General features: G+C 36.1%; 1 protein-coding gene and 1 long non-coding RNA gene across 2 annotated transcripts in view; one reads left to right on the top strand and one right to left on the bottom strand.

The window, feature by feature from the left end:
* LOC138167003 (uncharacterized) overlaps positions 1-22,218 on the bottom strand; it is a 152,869-nt gene that overhangs the window by 48,345 nt on the left and 82,306 nt on the right. The window lies entirely within an intron of this gene.
* Positions 1-22,218, top strand: part of NDST4 (N-deacetylase and N-sulfotransferase 4) — a 406,931-nt gene that overhangs the window by 328,296 nt on the left and 56,417 nt on the right. Inside the window, exon 7 of the mRNA XM_069095536.1 lies at positions 8,968-9,150. Within this exon, the coding sequence (XP_068951637.1) occupies positions 8,968-9,150 (183 nt within the window). The remainder of the gene's footprint in view (positions 1-8,967; positions 9,151-22,218) is intronic.

Genomic DNA, 22,218 nt, shown 5'->3' with positions numbered 1-22,218 from the left:
GGAGCTTTTAAGCCACAGAGGGATTAAGTAATTTCTCCAAGGTCACACAGCTAGTAAGTATGTGAGATAGGACATGAATTCAGGTTTTCTTGATTTTATGTCCAACAGTCTCCCATATGCTACTTATTACCCCTTCTCACTACTTACACAGCTATCATCTTTCTCCTCAATGGTCTCCTAATTGGTGTTTTTGGATCAAGTCTCTCTCTACTCCAATCCATCTTCCACAAAGTGGCCAAAATGCTTTGCTTAAGCACAGGCTTAACTATATCACTCACCTACTCAACAAACTCCAGTGAATCCCTGTTGTCCATATGATCAAATAAATACAAGCTCTTTTGCTTGGCTCTTAACACCCTTCAGAACCTGACTCCAGGTCTACCTTTCCATCCTTATTTCACATTACCTTCCTTCCTGTGTTCTACAGTATGATCCAACTGGTTTTCTTGATGTCCCTCAGACCCTCTCACATCTCTTTGTACAATGCCTCTAGTGACCTTCCCTTATGCTTACCTTCTCTCCTCTACTTCACATAAACCTTGAGTTTCTTCAAGATTCAACATACACATTCTTCCTAACTCCTCATTACTGTCCCCACTTAATCTTGTATTTGTTCTGTATGTACTTGTATAATAAAAGTGTTTCTCTGGATAGAATCTAATTTCCTGGAGAGCTGAAATGGTTTTATAGTTTCCCTTTTATCCCTAGCACTTACAATAATACCTGACTAATAGCAGCTGCTAAATAAATGCTTATTGATTATTCCCATTTTTATCTGTTTATTTTGCTCCTTTGAGTTTTATTAATCAAAGCAATAAAATAATATGATTTAATTAAGTCATTTGCCATTCTTTCTATAAACTTTTTGTTACCTCTTTCACTTTTTGTTCTTTTCTTACAATTATTTCTCATATTTTTTCATAGTCTTCCTTTATTAAATTTATAAATGAGTTTATATTTGAAAAAACTAACATTCCAGTTGATTGCTAAGTTTATCTGCTTGACAGATAGATTAACTCTGTGCTCACTAAGGTGGTTTTGGGCTTTTTATCTCCCTATTTGTGCACATTAATGTACATCTTTAAGCTTTCTAATGTAGTGAGGATAAACCTGTATTGACATTTGTTCTTTTATCCATTTCCCATTTTCTTCATTAGTACACTTTTTAAATGGTCAGCTTAGGCCTAACTTCTAATGTTTATTATTTCTTCTAATTTGCTATTGATTTTGATCTTTAGTCTAACAAGTAAATTTTCTTACTCTACAAAGACATTGAGTTGGAAATGACTATGATGTAATGATATGATGTAATATTTCTTGACCAGTGAAATGATAATTTTCAGTTTTTGTAGTTTTTTTTCATGTTTCTTACGTCTAGTACCTCTCAATTCTTCATGAAAAATATTCTTCAAATATGTGTGTGAAATTTCTATATAATTTATAGAACTCTGCTTTCCTAATTCAAAGACATATTTTCAACTTTTTCACCCTTGTTTTTTATACCCACCTGTGCCTTTAATTCACCAAATATTAAAGCATATGTTGATTAATGATGGGGGAGGGGAGGTGGTTAATCTTCATTATAGAAGAAAACTACCTGTTTACCCTCTACAACATGTTGGCTCATTAGTCACAATTATTTTCATGGAGTTTTTAAAAAAATTGTTACTCATCATGAGCATGGTCAAATGAGATAGCTAAATGTCCCATGAAGCAATATTTCTTGCTGCTTTGATTGCAAAAACAAAACAAATCCACCAACTATTTCATTTGCTTCTATAGTGAGACTATGTAAGCCATATTTCTATGCAACTATAACATCCTTTTGTCTTTTGATTTCACAGATAATGAAAATATTATCATTGGCATTATTCAGTTCCTCTATTAGCATGTATATACATTGTTAATCAGATAAAAATCTCACATTTGGCATGAAAACTTATTTTTTAGTAAGTAGTCTAAAAATGTGTGATTCTCAGCACAATTTTGCTCCTTTTCGCCACTCAGCCAAAGTTACTATAGATATTGAAGGGGGCTAAACCAGACCAAGGACCATGTTATGTTGCCTTTGTTTAATGGATTACCATACCAAATAATAACCCATACTGACTAAATCAAAAATCCCTGGATTAGGGGCAGCCAGGTAGCACAGTGAGTAAGAGCACCGGCTCCAGTGTCGGGATGACCTGGGGATCATATCCCAGGCTCAGACACTTAGCATCCACCCAGAAACACCTGGCCATGTAACCTTGAGCAAGTTACTTAACCCCAATTGCTTAAGGGCAGCCAGGTGGCTCAGCGAGTAAGAACACTGGCTCCAGTGTCAGGATGACCTGGATCAAATCCGGGCTCAGATACTCAGAACCACACCCAGAAATAACTGGCCATGTAACCTTGAGCAAGTTACTTAACCCTGATTGCTTTAAAAAAAATCCCTGAATTATTGGGGGGAAATAGCTCTTATATGTGGGTGTAATAGAGGAACAAAAGTAATATCAGCAACAATGACGGGATGACGACGACGATGATGATGATGATGATGATCATCATCATCATCATCATCATTTTGCTGGAATTATTGCCCAAATTAAGAATCATGGAATTTTAAAGTAAGAAAGAACCTCGGAGTTTTTTTTAGACTCACTTCTCCACCATGAAACTTGACTTCAACTCTGACAAGTGTTCATACAACAATTTGTTTAAAGACCTCTAGTGACAAAGAGCTCACTAAACCTGAGACAGTCTATTCCATGGGTAACAAAATGCAGGATTATATTTTCCTGATGATTTCACAAAGCATTTTATCTCTATTAAAGTCAATAGTTATCATATATATGATATAGTAACTATATATGTACATATATAGTTACAAGAGTTAAAGCAGGTACATTAATCATGTGGTAAGAATAAGGCAAAACTGATGGATAGTTCAAATGTTACATAAGAATCCACAAAGCATGAAAGAAGAAAAGCCTAGAAGATAACTTATTAATCATTTGTGGGAAGATATTGACTAGAATCAGAGAGATTAAGATGGTGTAGACAAGCTAAAATCTGCACCATCCTGACCCTGTTATTGCCGTTCACTCATACTGCTACATCTCCTGGGCTTTCAGAATATGGTCTGTCAGAGACCAGAGCTAAGATGACAGAATCCACTCCATTCAGCGTCCATAGCCCTGGGACCAAATGATCTTGATTGGTGAGTCAGTGAGTGAATTAGGGTGACCCACGTGACCCACAGTATCTAGGCAGTCCCAGACATACTTCACATTTTGTCCAACCATCCACCTGGGCCATAGTCATCTATCCTGCCAAAACATACAAACTCTGCCTACAGCCAACCCCTTTCCAGCCTCATTACTGGGGCAACCAAAGTCAAATCAATACAGCCACAACTATGGAAAGAGTCTGTAATTGATTTCCCCATTCCTGGTTTACCATCTCTGTAATGTGTGCCTTGACCACCATTTCCCTATATATGTTTTCTACTCCTTGAAGATGTATGTTCCTTAGAGGCAGAGACTGTGTCTCTTTTGTACTTATATCCCTATAATACTTGGTAAATATTAAGCACATAATACCTATCTTCCTTCCTTCAGCCACCACTTTCTTATTTCCTCCCTTTCTTCTCTCCTCTTCTTCGGTTCTCCCTCTCTTCTTTCTTGTTTCCATCCTTCTTCCCTCCCTTTCTTCCTTTTTCTTTCTACAGTGTAGGAAGAGCCCACATTTTTAGGATCTCAGATTTATCTAGGTTTAAGCATGAGGAAAAGTCAGATAACTGAATCATATTAATATTGCAATGAGAAGATAAAATGTAATTGGGTTTATCTTCTGTATTATTTTTATAACTGAGAATACATTTTGTTTTCATTTTTTTTTAAACTGTGAGCCTAAAACAAGGAGTGTTGTTGAGAACATTAAGAGACTCAGAGTATGTTATTTGGTGGACAAACACACACACACACACACACACACACACATGCACATAAAACACACATTTGGAGATTTACCAAAGAGAGTAGAAAAACTGACAGAGATATACCTGGCAATAACAAAAGGTCCCAGGTCATCCTAAGACTTGATGAAGGTGAAATAAAGCTTGTCAATGGTTGGTGGTACCTCATCATTTTCTGGGCCATTGGGCTGGATGCCTGGGTTTTTCATGTGAAAGATGAAACCTCTCTATGGTTGAATTAGTCCCTTTTTTCTAAGCTGACATATGTCAAGGACCAGTAAGTTACATCTATAATGTAACTACACCTATGCAACACATTTCTACTTTTTCCATGTATATGCTACCTTTAGGAGTATTAGAGTCAGGCCATTTCTTTCCTGTCCCTATGAATATAGGGATAAAAACAGAAATACATATAGCCAAACTCCCAAAGAAAGTTGAGAGGCATAACTATGTGAGAAAGTAATGGTTCCTTGCAGATTTGTGAAACAGTGAAAATTAATCAACTAACTGTCTCATATTTCACATTTTACAACACTGCTCATCTTGAACCCAAGCATGTCTGCTCACAATGTCTTATCCTCCCCATGTTGTCTACATTAGTTTTAAAAAATGAATCCATTTGTCTAGCCAAACTAAAATGCTCTGTCTGCAAAGTAGATGCTTTTAGCAAACCATGTGTGCACAGTTAAGCTGTGTTTGCAGATTTTTTTTTACTTAAAATGTTGTCAATTGACCAACATACTTGCATTAATTTTTCCTGACAGACACACACACATGCCAGCCCACTGCAGTGATACATGACAGTGATTGCGATTATATGACCATAGTACATTTCTTTCCATGATCAGCAAAGGGAAATTCTAATGTATACACATGTCTCTTCTTAGAGCCATGTATCATTCCAATATTCTGCTCTCCTTTCGTATGCTAATCTCCAACTCCTGTATCATATCCCCTGTGCAACACATTTCTACTTTTTCCATGCATATGCTACCTTTAGAAGTATTAGAGTCAGTCCATTCCTGCCCCTATGCATATAGGGATAAAAACAGAAACACACAGAGCATATGTATTTTTTTAAAACTGTCATATCCCCTGTTTTCATATGTGTGTATGTATGTGTATATATATATATACATATATATACACACATATACTTATTTCTCTAAGGAAATTCCTATTTTTTTAATGACTCAGATTTAGAAGTCTGCACCAGACTATTTTAAAAGAGCCATAATACCATTCTTATGGAATGATAACATCTTTCTGTCTGGACTAACTTTTCCAATACCAATGAAGCAATACTTTCGTTGGTTATTTGGTCAGCCTTTAGCATTCCATATGTATCATCAAAAGTTCCATCTTAAAATCGCAACATCATTGTGGAAGCAATAGATTTCTAAGACATTGTTGCCTTCTGCAGGGTCATTCAGCTTGGAGCCTGGTGTCTTACAATGTATTCACTCCCAGGGTACTATAATTACTCCAAAACCCACTGCTTAGAATGGCTAATTTCTTAATTACAGTAGAGACATGAGTTAAGTGCATACTTGCTGAGATCAGCTTCATATTATTTTGGGGTAACTGCATAGGAGTTCTCATGATGAAAAAGACAGTTACAGTTACCAACTAGTGCAGTTACCATATTATATTCTGCAAACTACAAAATTAACCTCCATGAATGCAGTATTTCCTATTAGCTAATAATAACCTAATGGAGCAGCTTTGGCCAACAGTTTAAAAGATAACACCACACAGACTCTGGATAGATCTGAGTGTTTTGTTTTTGTTTTTGTTTTTCTGTAATACTCTATAGATTCCAATTAACTATATTTAAATCAACTAACATTTCAGGAAGGAAATTTAACTTTCTATATAAACACATTGTTTAAAAACATTTTCCACAAAAGCCAATCACCTTGTAACCTCTAGAATAAGAATCTATGATTACATCCCAGTGGGAAAATGAACTGTAAATAAGATAGGAGTGATAATACCTTCCAGGAGAAATTTGCAGTTTATCAGTGATAGTCTCTTTGGGATACCATAATTTTACATGAGCTTGAAAATTTTTATTTAAGCTTCCAGAAATAATTTATCTTCTGCCATGTCAGTTTTTAAATGGAAAAATATATGTTGCCAAGATAACACTTTAAAGCAGGTTTTCCATACCCCTCCCCCAATTGCTACTATTTGTCTTTTGTTTGTAAAGGAGGATGTGGGGAAAGGGGATGGGAAAGTAACACCTGGTTCAAATACTAAAAAGCAAAAACAAAACAATTCTTTAACATAGTGATGTCACCAATGCAGGATCCCATTTAAAGATATTAAAGAGTGTATAGATTACTTCATACTCATGTAGATTGGTAAGTTGATCCTATTATTTTTTTTAATTTATGAAATAAAATAAGCATCTCCACAACACAGTATAATAAAAAAGGTGATTGCACATAAAATTGCAAATCTATTATATTCAATTTGCTATTACTTTTAAATATATATTAAATTTATTACACAATTTTTAATTTTTTTCTTTTTTCTCTAATCCCACCCCTGCCCTAGAGACAACTGTCATTAGACACAAATATATGTGTATATATATGTGTGTGTGTATGTATATACATATATAAATATATGTAAAATATATGTAAAATAATTCCATACATACTCGTATTAATCTGTTCTTTCTCTGGATTCAGATAGTGTTTTCCTTCAGTACTTTCAATGATTCTCTTCTCAGTGAATCTGCCTAAATTGCTTATTATAAACCTTACTGAAAGACCAGCCTTTCCACAAAGTTCCTGGCACCTAATTAATGCTTCCTGACTTAACTTGTTCACTTTCACCATATGCATAAAGCAAAATAAATCAACAATTTGCATAGTCCTCTTGAAAAAACAAGTTCAACTTTAGTATATTTCTTGTTTTTGAATTCTGGCATATACCAGGGCTAGAGTTTTGTTTCTTTTATAATCCGGAAAAAGTGAATTTATATCATATGAAGTGTGTTTGTGACCACAGACTTTACTGAAAGTTCAGTAATTAAAGCTTTATGGCAAAATCACAGGACAATCACATTAGTTTGGTCATATGACTTGGTAAACTTTTTCAAAAAACATGAAATACTTATTGTAGAGCCAATAGTCTTCTTTACATACATTAATTTTCTTCTCCATTCATTTGATCAAAGTACTATATTTTTCTATAACTTCTTTTCCTCATATCAACCTTTTCCCCCTCAATGGGCCAAAAACTATTAACATCAACATTTAGGGGCTATAAATCGCTAGGTGGTCCAGTGGATAGAGCACCAGGCCTAGCGTCAGGAAGACTCCTTGAGTTCAAATCTGGCCTCATGTGTTTATTAGCTGTGTGACCCTGGGCAAATCACTTAACCCTGTTTGCCTCAGTTTCCTGATCTGTAAAATGATCTGGAGAAGAAAATGGCAAGCCACTCCAATATCTTTGCAGAGGAAATCCCATAGGGTTTATGACAAGTCAGACATAACTGAAACAACTCCTTAAGCTTAAATTATTTTAAATATATACACACACACACATATATATAAAACCCTGGTTATTTCACTTGACCCTGACATGTATATACATATATGTGTGTATACATGTAGACACATGTATATACAGATATGTAGTATACACTATACATAGTGCATGTATTAAATGCATGCACATATGTGTATGCATGTGTATGTCAGGATCAAGCGAAATAACCAGGGTTCGTATATACATATATATGGATCAAACATGGAAAATAATTGAAAAATTTCCCATGTATCAGATTAATATCTTTGTTACAATTGATAATTATAATTTAGATATCTTGTTTATTCTTTTTATTCTTGTTTATTTTGTTTATTCTTTATTTTTTTATTCTTTAGTCTGTTTATTCTGGTTTATTTCATTTTTATTCTCTATAAATTTCTAATTTAAAATGTAAAACTTTATTTTGTTTATATAAATATCTTAGCAATTAAAATATATTAATTACATTATCATACTTTGTTTACAAATTTAAACAACCCTCTGATGCAATGAGATAATCATGTTACACATGAAATTACATCAGGTTTGTTTTTTGTTGGACTTTTTTTGGGGGGGGAGTATATGTTGAGGAGCTTCCTTTAAATGAATTCCACCTTTAGTCTCTCTCCAAAAAAGTGTGAGTAAGGAGAGCAGTAACTAGAATGATGTTCTGCATTTAGCGTCAAGATGTGAGTGCTAGAAAGAGTAGACTGAATATATCAGAGACTATATTACTGTGTTTGTCTGAAATGTAACCAGTTTGAGGCAAATACTAAATTTAATTATAAAGATTGTAAAATGAGAAATATTTCTTTTCCTTCATGAAAAATGAGATTATGTAGCAAATACACAGGAGACTTTACAAAAACAAATTACACCGGAGGTCACATTCTACTCCCCCAAAGGCTAGTTCAGGCTTCTGGATACATAATATCAGAGTTCTCTAGCTCAAAGGAACCTCCAAGACCACCTAGTACAATTTCTTTCTTTTATAGATGAGGAATCTAAGACCAAGGGAGCTTAAAACATTTGCCCAAGGTCACTTAGTTAAGTATCAGAGGTAGAATATCCAACCAGGTTCTCTGATTCCAGAGCCAGTGATTTTTCCACTGGGAAGAATCTAGAATATTTGCCCCAGTCTAAAGAAAAAACGAAACAGGGGCTTCCATCATTTTTAAAGATTACTTGGGTAACAAACCTCTTCCACAGTCAACAAACCAATGTGAAGGGTGTCACGATATCCTTGAGCAAATAGGAAACCATAATGATTTATAATATATTTGCTGCTCCAAATAATAGATCAAGCAGGTAATAGAATCCATATTTTCTGATTCTTGGTCCTACCACTAGTACATCTGCCTCTTTTCTTAAAAAAAAAAACAAACTCCAATCCCTCAATGGAATTTCTTTCCACCTCTGGGAATTTTAACATCTATTTTCTGATCTTTTAAATTTTCTTCCAGATCAGCATCTTCATGACCCATTTGTCCAACTACGGGAACGACCGCCTGGGGTTATATACCTTTGTGAACTTGGCCAACTTTGTGCAGAGCTGGACTAACCTGAGACTGCAGACTCTGCCTCCAGTGCAGCTAGCTCACAAGTACTTTGAACTCTTCCCGGAGCAGAAAGACCCTCTCTGGCAGGTAACAACTAATATTCCATTGGGAAAAGGGACACACAGATTGTGAAAAGCACAAAAAATGCCAGATTCTCCCCTCAGTCAAGTTCCATCTTCCTGCCTAAAGTCAGTATGGCTTTCATCTGTTATAAGTAATATAAAGCAGTGAAACAGTTGGAATTTCTGTGGGCATGCAGTATTCTGGGACAGTGACAAAAAAGAGCCACCATACTCTACAAACCTTATAACAAGCCATTGAATTGAGGGTGCCTTCAAAAAATCTAACCAATGGCAACTTTACCTCTAGTGTCTTTACTGTGTATTTAGTTTTCTTCAAATATAAAGAGATGAATTAGGAGTAGAGTCATCCAAAAAGAAGAGATTTGTCAGCTCTAAGATTGTCTAAAAAGGATGAGAGACTTTGTAAATAATGTTCTCCCTTCAGAAGATAGCTTGACTAGGTCATATCTGTTGTCAATGTTCCTGTTTATCTGTGAGAAAGTTCACTGTCTTTGATGTTCATTGTTCTTTATTCATCAGATTATTATTGACCCAAACAATCCATGAACGGCTTGCATGGGGTCCCCCACTAAGCAGTCAGTGCAGAAGCAGTATCTTCATTAGTATGTAATCACTATGACTGGGCCATTTTAGATTTCTCCCTCTCATAGAGTTAGTCATTCAGTCAGTCCATAAGCATTTATTAAACACCCACTACATGTCAAACATGGTGGAAGCACTAGGGGTGCAAAGAAAAACAAAAAGAACTTGCTTTCGAGATTGTAATGGAGGAAACAACAACAAAACAGAGACACACAAACATACGCACATACATGCTGTGATAAATTGGAGAAAATAAATACAGGGAAGGCGCTAGCATTAAGGAGAATTGGTAAAGCCTCCCCTTAGATGGAATTGTTGCTGGGAGTTAAGGGAAGCCAAGAGGCAGAATGAGGACGGACAATATATACCTAGATCTATACAGAATAGATAAATACAGAGGAATGGAAGACAGCCTTAGATGGAAAAGCACTGGAATCTGGGGGGATGAGAAAAGCTGACTCTAAGAGATGGCCTCACAGCTGAGTCTTAAAGGCAATAAGAGATTTTACAAGACTGATGCTATGAGGGAAAGTATTCTAGGTGAAGCTGGTTCGGCAGGGAGAGGAAAGTTTAGAAAGGTTAGGAAGGCCCCGTGTTGTGAAGGGTTTTAAATTGCCAGCAAAGGATTTCATACTGGATCCTAGAGATCAGGAAGAGCCGCTGGAATTTCTTGAGTTTTTGGGTGACATAGTCATAGAGAATATAGAGGGAAAAGAAAAAAGGGTCCAGGACAAAGTCTTGGGACACCCTCTGGTTGGTGGGCACGATATGGATGAAGACATGGCTGAGTAAAATAGAGGAAATAAGTAGCAAAGTAAAGGTATGAACTCATGCCTTCTCTATGCCGAGCTGCCATATTACCATTATTGTGATAATCATTAGCTCAGTCCACTTGACATTTCCCCCAAAATATGCTACTTCCCAGCAGTTAAACCAGCCAGGAATCCCTTAATTTACTTACTGAGTCATAAATGCAAAACATTATATTAGGAGCTTAGGGGAATACAATGATATATAAAAGATGCTTTCTGCATTTACAGACCTTAGCATATTTTAGGGAAATTGCCTTTTTACTCATGTATTTTAGTCCATTTCATCACATACAGAAAAATCAAGTTCAAAACAGACATCTATCAATAACCCAGCTGTTAGGAAAAGGCAAGGGTGGGGAACCTGCAGCCTCAAGGCCACATGAGGCCACGTGTGACCTGGAGACCACAGGTTGCCCACCCCTGGCATATGGCATTTGTGTGGTGTGGGTCAGAGACCACAGACTTGAATAAAATAGGAAGACTTCTCAAGGTGAAAACAAAAAGGAACTTTATTACAGTCTCGAGAAAGGGCGTCTCTGCCCAAATCAGGCATCAGGCAAGAGAGGTGATTGGCAGGAAGCAAGCACTCAGTTATATACCCCCTAACGGGGAAATCTCCCAACCCCCAACTGGCCTTCATTCCCATTGGTGGGGAGGCAGACTCACAATCTAATCTAAGCACAGGAATCCACCTCAGAGACAAAGAACATGGAAGCATGTGGGTATCCAATGCAAAGCCAGGAAAGCAGCTTTGTCCTTATTTGGCATATCTTGTGCTGAGGTGGCACTGGGGAGGGTTTCATTGCCCTAAGTCTGATTCCTGTAAGGTCAGGTGACTTCTAAACTTAAGCTTAGTGGATGCTGAAACCACTCTAAATTTGAGAAGCATTCACTTGACCTTGAAATACACAATGACCTCATATATATATATATAGGGAAATGATACTGAACTTAGTTACAAAGTAATAGGATGTTCAGAATGGGGAAGCTTCACCGCAATTTATTCCTCACAGTGTGATACATATTTGATTAATTAATGATCATTAATACCATGCCTAGAGCTATTCTTTAAATGTATTAGGTGCTTCATAAGCCTAGTTATATAAGCATAGAGTAGATGGAAAGAAACAAACATGAGACATAGGTTCTGTCATTACTGCCATTTTACATTTCAGGAGGCTGGGGTGGACAGAGGTTAAGTGACTTGTCCAAAGTCACACAGCTAGTACAAAAAAAGTCTAAGATTGGATTTGAACAGAGGTCTTCCTAACTCCAGGTCCAGTGCTCTACCCTTTGTATCACCTACCTGTCTCCTAGATTAATATAGATTGAAAAATTCTTAGTGATAATATTCAGTCCCATAGTTTCTCAATGAACATTAAGAAACAGAGAAACTAATAACTTGCCCGAAATGACTAGTGATAGACCAGGGACGAATATGTGTAGTTAGATGAATTATTCTTTATTTCTGCAGTTCCTCACCACTCAAGCATTCAGGATGTACTCTGTTATTTTGCATTTGTTGGAATGTTGCTTTGTAATACAGCCAGGTCCCAATTAATGCAAATAAAAAATCCCCCGAAGTGGTTACATGTATTCAGATTCAAATTATTTGAAGTTATAATTATGTAAAATAAGGTAGCTTGTTCCAACCCAATGGAAATACATGCAGTGTGTATTTGAATAATGCATATTCTTCATAGGGTCCATTATTTGTACAAATTGGGACCTCACTTAAATAATGATAACTACCAATTATATTGTTCTTTAAGGCTTTCAAAGAATAAACACATATGTTTTTATTTATATATGTATATATACACACACACATATATACATATATATTTACACTTGATCCTCATGATAGCATTATAATATTTGTACTGTATTAGTATCCCCATATTACAAATGAAGAGACTCAGAAAGACTGTGACAGCCACTGTCAAGTGGCTAGTAAATGTGGCAGGTAACATTTGAACCCAGATCTTTCTGACTCCAATTTAAATGTTATTTCTACTCCCCCAGGCAACCTCCATATAATAAAATATAGCATTGTAGTGAAATAAGCAGAAAGATAGTAACATAGTGACATGAAGTAATTGCCTCAGAGAGAGCCAAGAAAATTCCTCAGCCAGTAAACAGTAGGAAAAGCTTTGCCAAGTAGAGAGACATGGTAGCCAAGGACAATCCTGGCTTAGAATCTAAGCTTGTTTGTATAATCTTATATTGGAAGATGGTATAAGATTATGAGCAAAATTGCCACATAAAAAGAGCATTAAGTAGTACAGAGAGAAGCAAGTTAGGAAAAAAGATTGGCAAGAACCTCACTGAAACCACCTGATCCAAACTTTGGAATCAATTGTGAGACACGGGAGACACTGGCAAAGAAAAGCCCAGCATGGCATGCATGAATCAGGGAAGGCACTGTTTTCAATGAGCAAAGCAGAATTGCAGTAACTCAAGAGAAATGTGAGATGTGAAAAGTTAGGGACATTGCCACTCCAGATGTTCTTGTGAACCATTTGTGCCTGACCTGTGGTGGAGCCTTCTGAGACTGCATTCAGGTATCAGCCACGGTTGGACACACTATACCTTGACTCCAAAACAATGATTGCATTTTGGTCCTCCTCGAGAACAAAAGACCACAACCAACCAAGGAAGGAAGTGCAAGAAAGACAAAAATTTTGAAAGCTATAAAAATGTTTATAATAAACTTTTTTTTTCTTAATCAACAACAATAATGTCATCACATTTGAACGATAAATTGGCAGTTCCTAATATTCTACAGGAGGCGAGAATGTCACTAAAGAAAACAATGTTGACTTGCTACCTGTGTGACTTTGGATGAGTCACTTAACAATCCATGGGCTTCACTTTCCTAAATTGAGAGGGCTGAACTAGATGTCTCCTGAGGTCCCATCTAGCCCTATGTCTATGACCCTCTCTGTTCTTAGATTTCATGGATTGGACAACAATAGGTCCCTGCCCAAGCATTATTTATTGGTTATTTTTTAGACCCTCAGAGTGAATGTAAATAGTAACTATTTTTCTTTTGGCCAGCATCCCTGAGGGTCTTTCCTTCCCAGTTTGATTTTTTTTTATTAAAGGGACCATCCCTTGATTCACTTCTTAAAGAATGGGCTTTGCCTCACACAGAATGAGAATTTTAAAAGACTTTAGTTTAAAAGGACCAAGGTCTCCTACTGCTTCCTGGGTCATATCAGTCATCCTAATCGATATCTGGCCACTGCACCCAGATGGTTCTGGAGGAGAAAGTGAGGTTGGTGACCTTGCACAGCCCTCCTTCACTAAAATCAAAGTCAACTGCAAGTCATGTCATCTTCTCCCTGATGTCATGGTCCTCTTTGAGTATGAAGGACAGACCACACAACCACAAGGATCTTATCAACTGCTGGATCAAACCAAGGATAACGCTGAGGTGTTCCATACTAAAGGTGACATAATTGTGAGGACAACAAGGGATCAGTCCTCAAAATAATGACCAAAAGGAAGACAAAAATGGTTCTGGGCAAGAAAATATCAATAATGACTGCTCCACATTCCCTTCTTTTGAAATTTGTACATTAGTGAAATTCTATCAGTGAATACAATATATGCATCATGACTTCTAGATGATAAAGAAGAATTCTAGCAGCAAGTCATAGCCAAATAGACTTCTTATACAGTATTGATTTGAGTCTTGTATATAACCAAGGACTCTATGAGCACTTGGACCTCGGTTCCCTCATCTGAATAATCAGAAGATTGGTCTAGATAGTTTCTGAGTTCCCATCCAGTTCTAAATCTATGGTCCTAAGATTTGAAGTTCCTAAAGAGACCATACAACTTACTTTCTCTGAGCCTGTTTTCTCATCTTCAAAATTAAGGATAGGGAAGAGGAGGAAATAAATATTTACTTAGTACCTTGCTGTTGTTCAGTCATGTCTGACTCTTCATGACTCCATGGTTATGTTCATGGGGTTTTCTTGGCAAAGATACTAGAGTGGTTTGCTATTTCCTTCTCTAGCGTGTCCCCATTTTACAGATGAGGAACTGAGGCAAAGAAGGATTAAATGACTTGCTAGGGTCACACAGCTAATAAGTGCCAGTGGCTGGATTTGAACTCAGATCTTTTCAACTCCAGGTTCAATGCTGTATCCACTGGCTGCCTTGCCAAACACTGTACTTTTACAAACATCATCTTATTTGATCCTCACAACAACCCTTTACGGTAGGTGTTATCATTATATCCATTTTAAAGTTAAAGAAACTGAGGCAAACAGAGGTTGAGTGACTTGTCCAGGGTCACCCAGATAGTGCCTGAGGCAGAATTTGAACTATGGTCTTCCTGACTTCAGGCACAGACAGTATTTGCTATCCCACCAGTACGGATTACATTAAAATGTAAACTCTTTAAGGGCAAAGATGTCATTGGAAAACAACACAATGCCTGCCACATAACTTGACTAGATGGCCTCTGAGGGCCTTTTTAGTACTGTGGATCTGTGAATCTAGGGCTTACTTCTTTTTCATTTCGTCCAGAGACTATACATTTCTATGCAGAGGAGGTATTGTTAACCCACACACAATTTTTAAATGAATAAATCAATGGTGAGAAATCAATTCTTATCACCCATCTGTTTCTGGAATCTTATGAAATTACTCTCATTTTTAAGTGTAGAGAAGTAAATAAATTTTAATTTGCTTTTAAATCCAGGGCTTTAAATCAAAAGAAATCAGTCACAGAGCTAAATCTTGCCCCTCTCTCCATTCAGGGCTATTCCTAAAAGAGTCAATGAGTTAATAGCCAGTCCTAACAGCAATTGATATCAATATGTATCTTAAATACAGGACCCAGTACTAGGGGCAAGGAAAAAAATACAAAAGAAATAGAAGACTTGGCTGGACGGGGTCTCTCAGAAGTTCATAAGCTGCTTCAGGAGGGAAACCATTTTCATATATTGAAAGGGATCTGACTGCACAAAACTAAAACATAAACAGGTATAAATTATATATGTGTGTGTATATATATACTTGTGTATATAAGTATGTACATATATACATATACATATAAGCATATACATGTGCATGGTACTTGTCTATATCATGTCTACATTCATATATAACATATATGTGTATTCATACAAAAAATACACACATATATGTGTTTGCGTGTATTGTTGCATGAATGTAGATGAATTCTCAGGAAGGCAGGAGTTCACTGAAATTAGGTAAAGGGCAGAAATTAGAAAATATTATTAGAAAATAAGGGCAGGTAGGTGGCTTAGTGGATAGAGCACAGGCCCTTAAGTTAGGAGGCATGAGTTCAAATCCCAGTCTCAGATACTTACTAGCTGAGTGACCCTGGGCAAGTCACTTAATGGTATTTGCCTCAATTCCTCTTCTGTAAAATGAGATAGAGAAGGAAATGGCAAATCACCCTAGTATCTTTGCCAAGAAAACCCCAAAATGGGGTCAGGGAGAGTTGGACACGATTGGAACAACTCAGTGGCAACAGAAGCTTTATAAAGAAAGAGACTGGGGGGGGGGAGGGAAGGGGTATAGCTCAGAGAAGAGACACGCAGGGAGAAGTGGGTGTTTCAAGTAGAAATGGGGCATTTCTCAGAGACATTTCTGCAGACTTATTCTTTTCAAAATGTTCTTAATGCCTTTTTTACATTACTGACATTTCCAGATATAATCACCTCTAGCTCCCACTGTGAACCCTTCCCTTATAACAAAGAAGAAAAAAAAGCCATTCAACAAAATCAACCAAAACATTGAATATGTCTGAAAGCATGTATACACTGATCCATACCCAAAGTCCCCCACTTCTGCAATCAAAGGAGGGAAATGTCCATTTCCTCCTTTCTTCTCCAGGGCCAAGATAGGTAATTAAGATTACCCAGCCTTCAATTTCACTCTTTATTCTTTCCATTTATGTTATTACATTCCTGTATTTTATATTCCTAATTCTGCTTACTTCACTCTACATCAGTTTATACAAGTCTTTCCATGTTTCATTTAATTTCTAAAATGTATTTTGTCTTAAAGTATAGTAATAGTCTATGGCATGCATATAATGAAACCTTTTTAACCGTTTATGAAGACCCCCTGATTTTCTTTTTCAAACTGAATTGGAAGACTTTGCCCAATATTTTTACTCAAGAAAAGAAAAAGCATACTGATCAGGATAAAGTAAAGATTTTTGTTTGTTTCTGGCCATCATTTGCTTTTACATTATTATGTTATGGATCAAATCCTGCCTCTAATAATGCAATATGTATTGCACACACATGTATATGTAATATGCATGTGCATGTGCATATGTGTACACACATGCATATGTGTGATGGGGGTAGTCACCTCATGTTTCTGAGTTGTCTTGGATGATTTCAGGACTATGAGTTGCAGAGCAGGAACCTATCAGCTTTGGTAGAGAACATGTCTTAATCAAGAATTCCTTATAGAAATGAAATCACAGGAACAATAATAATAATAATACAAGTAACATTTATATAATGCTTATTATGTACCAGGCACTGTGCTAAGTGCTTTCATTGTTATACCCATTTTACAGATGAGGAAACTGAGGCAAGTAGCAGTTAAGTAAACCTGTCCTACAGTAAACATTATACATACATATATACATGCATATATAACCATGTATGTATTTACATATGCATTTATATGTGTATGTGTTATATATACAGAAATATGTGTGTATATATTAATATATATGATGTACAATTTTAAATATGCATTTATAATGACTACGTATATTTGTCAATATGTTATTGGTTTTTCAAAAGTTAGGTTCATTTTTGCAAACATCAAAGCGTGATTGGCCAATCTTGATTGTGCATTATTTCTTTTACCATCAATATAGTCATATCACCAGGAAAACAGACAAAAGTGCTCTCTAGTTTACTGCCTTAGAAAATTAAACATGATTCCCCTATAATATAAAAATAAAGTAAATTTCTCCATGACAAATGCTTTGGAAATAAGATTGAATCAACTGTTATTTTCCTTTAGGTTTTCAATTCACACTTTTGCTTTTTACAGTACTACAAATAGAAAGGAAAGGTGCCCAAGGACACCCTCCACTTCTTTTGCTTTCATTTCTCTTGGTGACTTATGTAAATTTTAATTAGCACCAACTACCATATATTTGAAGCTGCTTCACCACCTAATCTGAAAGTGTAATATGAATATCTGCCCCAACACTAACTCTGGGTAAGTTTAACAGTAATCAGTTTTCTTACAAAGAAGTTTCCTAAGATAATAAATACTAATTGTACATACAGAACCATCACTCTGGTAGTTGGACATGCTTAGTTCACTCTCATGTTGGCAGGACATGATTTTGCTAGGTTCTCCTCATCTGTCAATAGTTTTTTAGGAGACCTTCCAAACTGTTCTAATAGAAGATTCATTTCAATTCAAAGCATGCAGAAGAAATGGGTTTCCCAAAATCTGTTTTCAGTTTTATCTGACACATTGCAAGAGAAAGTGGAAGGTCAGACTTTTTCTACATTGACATCTCAGTATTCTTAAATTCTCTAGCCCATAACAATAACAATTGCTAGTCTAGGATGCTTTAAGGTTAGTAAAGTGCTTTGCATATGTTATCTCATGCATAATAATAATTATTATTATTGTTATTCAAATATCACTAAGTAGGTGCTATTATTACCTTCATTTTACAGATGAGAAGACTGAAGCTAAGATAGGTGAAGTGAGTTGGTCCAAGATCAAAAGTGTTTGAGCCTGGATCTGAACTCAGATATCCCTAAATTCAAATCCCACACTCTATGCACTGCAACACCTTACTACCTCATGTTACTTCCTTCCCAAATTTCATTCATACACAGGAAAGAAGGGAGGGAAGGCAAGAGAATAAAAAATGAATGTTAAAAATTATTTGTACATGTCACTGGAAAAAATAAAAGATTAAAAATATAATTGGGAAATGTTTAACAAAATAAATAAAGGGAAAATACAACATAAAAAAAAATTTCACTCACTTTTGCTACCGATGAATTTTCCAAATACGACATGTCTTTCTGACTGCTAATGTAATCAGGGGAAAGCCAAGCCCCAGTAGGCCCTTTTCCTACTAGGATCTCCAGAAATAAAGAAGCAGGAAAATGAATAACTGTTGAATGTAGGCAGAGGTGCACTGGAATCAACTTGGACCAGATCACTGGAGCCAATTGTTAAGTTTATACCTCAGAAATAGGCAAATGCTAGACTTGATTTATTATTATGTTGATTTTTAAGGCTTAAGAAAGTAATGTAGAAAAAGTATATTTATTATGTATTGCATACATTTTGGGGGGGTGAGCAGCCAGTTGTTAAACATTTATCAGCACACCTTTGAATGGAGCTACATTTTTTTCAGTCTATTTCATAGAGGACAAATAGAATTAGTTAAGATTGACTAGCAGAGAATGGCAAATGTGAATAAATTATTCTTTATTGTCATACATTAATATTAATTGAATAAACACTAATGTAAATATAACTATATATTTTTGTGAATCAAATAAAAGTGATTTGACCAATATAGTGAACTCTTAGTAAAGAAACTTCTATCCATGCAGGTCTGCATAAGCTCTAAAATTTGTAATCTTTTTTTTTTTTTTCCGGGGGGAGACAATCAAGGTTAAATGACTTGCCCAGGGTCACACAGCTAGTTAATGTCTGAGGCTGGATGTGAACTCAGCTCTTCCTGACTCCAGGGTCAGTGCTCTACCCACTTGCCACCTAGCTGCCTGGAAATTTATAATCTGAAAGAATTACTTGGACTACTGAGAAGTTAAGTAAACTATTGAATGTGGCATATCCAGTGTATTTCAAAGGCAAGACTTGTCTTTCTCAGAGGCCAATCCTCTGTCCACTACACCATGGTGTAAAACCTACCTAAATGATATATTCAAGTTTACAATATGGCTTGATAGACAAGTTCTTCTTCAGAACAAGTTGTGCTCTATCAAACATCCCCCAAGACCCAAATCCTATTGGTGAATGAATTGTAGGATCGTAGATTTAGAACTGGAAGAGACCACCTGGCCAGTCTTCTGCCATCCTCCTTCCTCTCCCCTCTGCCCATCGAGGAAGAAGCTCAGACCCAAGAAGATCAGTGACTAGTCCAACGTCATGCAAGTAGTAAATGGAAGAGCCATCATGTGCTGGCCTTTTGAAACAGGAGGAAAGAGAACTCTCCCAGATTAGCAGTAAAGACACCAGTTGTCTCTCCATTAGGATTCTTCCATGTAATCAGTCTAGACAGCAAAAAGGTCCATGGAATGAAAATGGACTGATACTTTACACTAGTAAGTTTTGTTATAAAGATCATTAGGATTATTATATTCTAAGGAATTGCAAAGCTAATCTAGTCCAACTCCAACACTGTACAAATGAAAAAATGGAGACACCAAGAGATATATAATTCCCTCAAGGTCGCCTACTGTGTAGCAGAACTAGAACTCTATAGAATATCAGTCTTCTGACTGCAAGTGTAGTGTTTTAAAAGATGCATCTGAATTTAGTGGTTTGAGGAAAAGAAGGATTAAGAGAAGGAGGAGAAGAGGAGGAAGAGGAGGAGATGGAGGCTGAGAAGTAAGACTGCTATTGTTGCTAATGATCACACACACATATAATTTCTAAGATTTAGAAAGTGCCTTTTCTTTATAAATGTAACTACTTCCTTTATGTCTAAGTATGAATTTATGTGAATAGCTAAAGCTTAGAGCCAAGTCAACAGTGAACTTCATATAACACCAATAACTCAGTCAATAGATATTTATGGCAAATCCTCTGCCTCACTAGCAGTGTGGAGAACACAAAAGAACTACAAAATGTGGTCCTTTTTCCTGTGGCAGATAGTAACAAAACAAATATTGTAGAGCAATTAATAAATCAATAAACAATTGAAAATTGTTTAAAATAATCAATAAACATTGACTGGCTCATTTATGTAGTATTAATTGTATCTGTTGCAATAGAAATTCAAGGAATGGAGGGTACCATGTGAAAGTTTCATGATGGAACTAAAAATTGAGCTGGTCCTTGAAGAACATGAAGAACATGGAGTATGGGGTATTCCAAGACTGGGAATCCTCTTTAGAAATACTAACCAATTCTTTAATAGTAATCATCTTCAAGCACTGAGAAATCTGTCTGGTAGAAGTTTGTAGAAGAGGAATTGTAGGCCTTAGCCACAGAGGGAAGAATGAGAAATGAGGTGTGGCATTTGTACTAGGACAAATTTAGGCTTGATGTACACAAAAGCAAAACACGTTTTGTGACAACAACAACAAAAGTCAGACTAGAAAGGGTTGCCTCAGGGTCTAATGCATCCGCTTTCACTGGTAGTCTTCAGACAAAAGCTGGATAAGTACTTTTTCAGAAATGTTGCTGAGGTATGGGTTGGATTAGAATGATCCTTCTAGGCTTAAGATTCTGTGATTTTGTATCTCATAGTTAATTGGTGGTGAGGGAGGAGAAAAATGGATAGCTCAGTGGTTCTCCAACATCTTGGTCTCGTAATTACACTCTTCAAAATGATTAAGGATCCCAAAGACATTTTTAATTTAAGTAAAGGTGATATTGATCTGTATTTATCATATAGCAAATTAAAAAGTCTTAGTACTATTATGAAAATAGTTTTAACCTCATGAATCCCTTGAAAGGGTCACAGGAACTTCTCTATATCCCTCAAATACATTTTGAAAATTTCTGTGCTATATCATTTTTATAATCTTTTCATAAATTTAATTCCCATTTTTTTCTGGTCTACAAAATCAATTTTGTCCATTCCCCTAGAGCAAAGGTTCTTAATCTATTCTCGTGTCATGGACCTTTTTATTAGACTAGTGAAGTCTATAGCCCCTTTCTCAGAATCATCTCTTTAAATACATAAAATAAAAAAGATTACAAGGGAAACCAATTATATTGAAATAGAGTGATAAAATGTAAAAAATAAATAAAGTTTACAGACCCCAGATTTAGAACACCAGCCCTACGGCTAATAAAATTGGTGAACATCCAAGGTCTCATGACTTCCAAACTTAGAGAAATTATGGCAAATCAGAAAACCTGTTTATTCATTGGTAATGACAATAATATATTCAACCTGAGAATTATTGCAACTGATTTTCTAAATAGGAATCTCTTAAATTGGTTTAGAGATCACAAAAATTGGTGACTTTTTTTCCCAGAACTGTATTTTTTTTTCATTGTACAGAACTTCCAAGGTCAAGATTTCCTAAACATGCTGCAAATCAGCAATTTGTATATAATTTAGACTTGTAGAGAGTAGCCTGGAACATTGAGAGGTTATGTAACTTACCCGTGGTTAGTATATGTCAGAAGCAGGAATTGAATACAGAACTTCCCAACTCCAAGATCAGTCTTCTCCCTCACCTTTACCTGCAACACTTCCTATAGTGCTTCTAATGTCCCCCAGATAATAATAACTAAAGTGTTAGCTCTGGAGTCAGTACCCTTGAATTTTCTAATTAAAGAACGGAAATTGTTTCTGTAGATGAATATTGGAAGAGAGAGTAAAGAAAGGGTTCTTTCCTCAGCTGCTAATGGCTACAACAACCCTCACACTATCTTTTCTTCTTCTTCTTCTTCTTCTTCTTCTTCTTCTTCTTCTTCTTCTT

This window comes from Petaurus breviceps, unplaced genomic scaffold, assembly GCF_028583685.1.
Source record: "Petaurus breviceps papuanus isolate PSGF00001 unplaced genomic scaffold, PetGlider_PUasm1.0 126, whole genome shotgun sequence".
NCBI lineage: Eukaryota > Metazoa > Chordata > Mammalia > Diprotodontia > Petauridae > Petaurus > Petaurus breviceps.
This window is presented reverse-complemented; position numbering and strand designations above follow the sequence as displayed.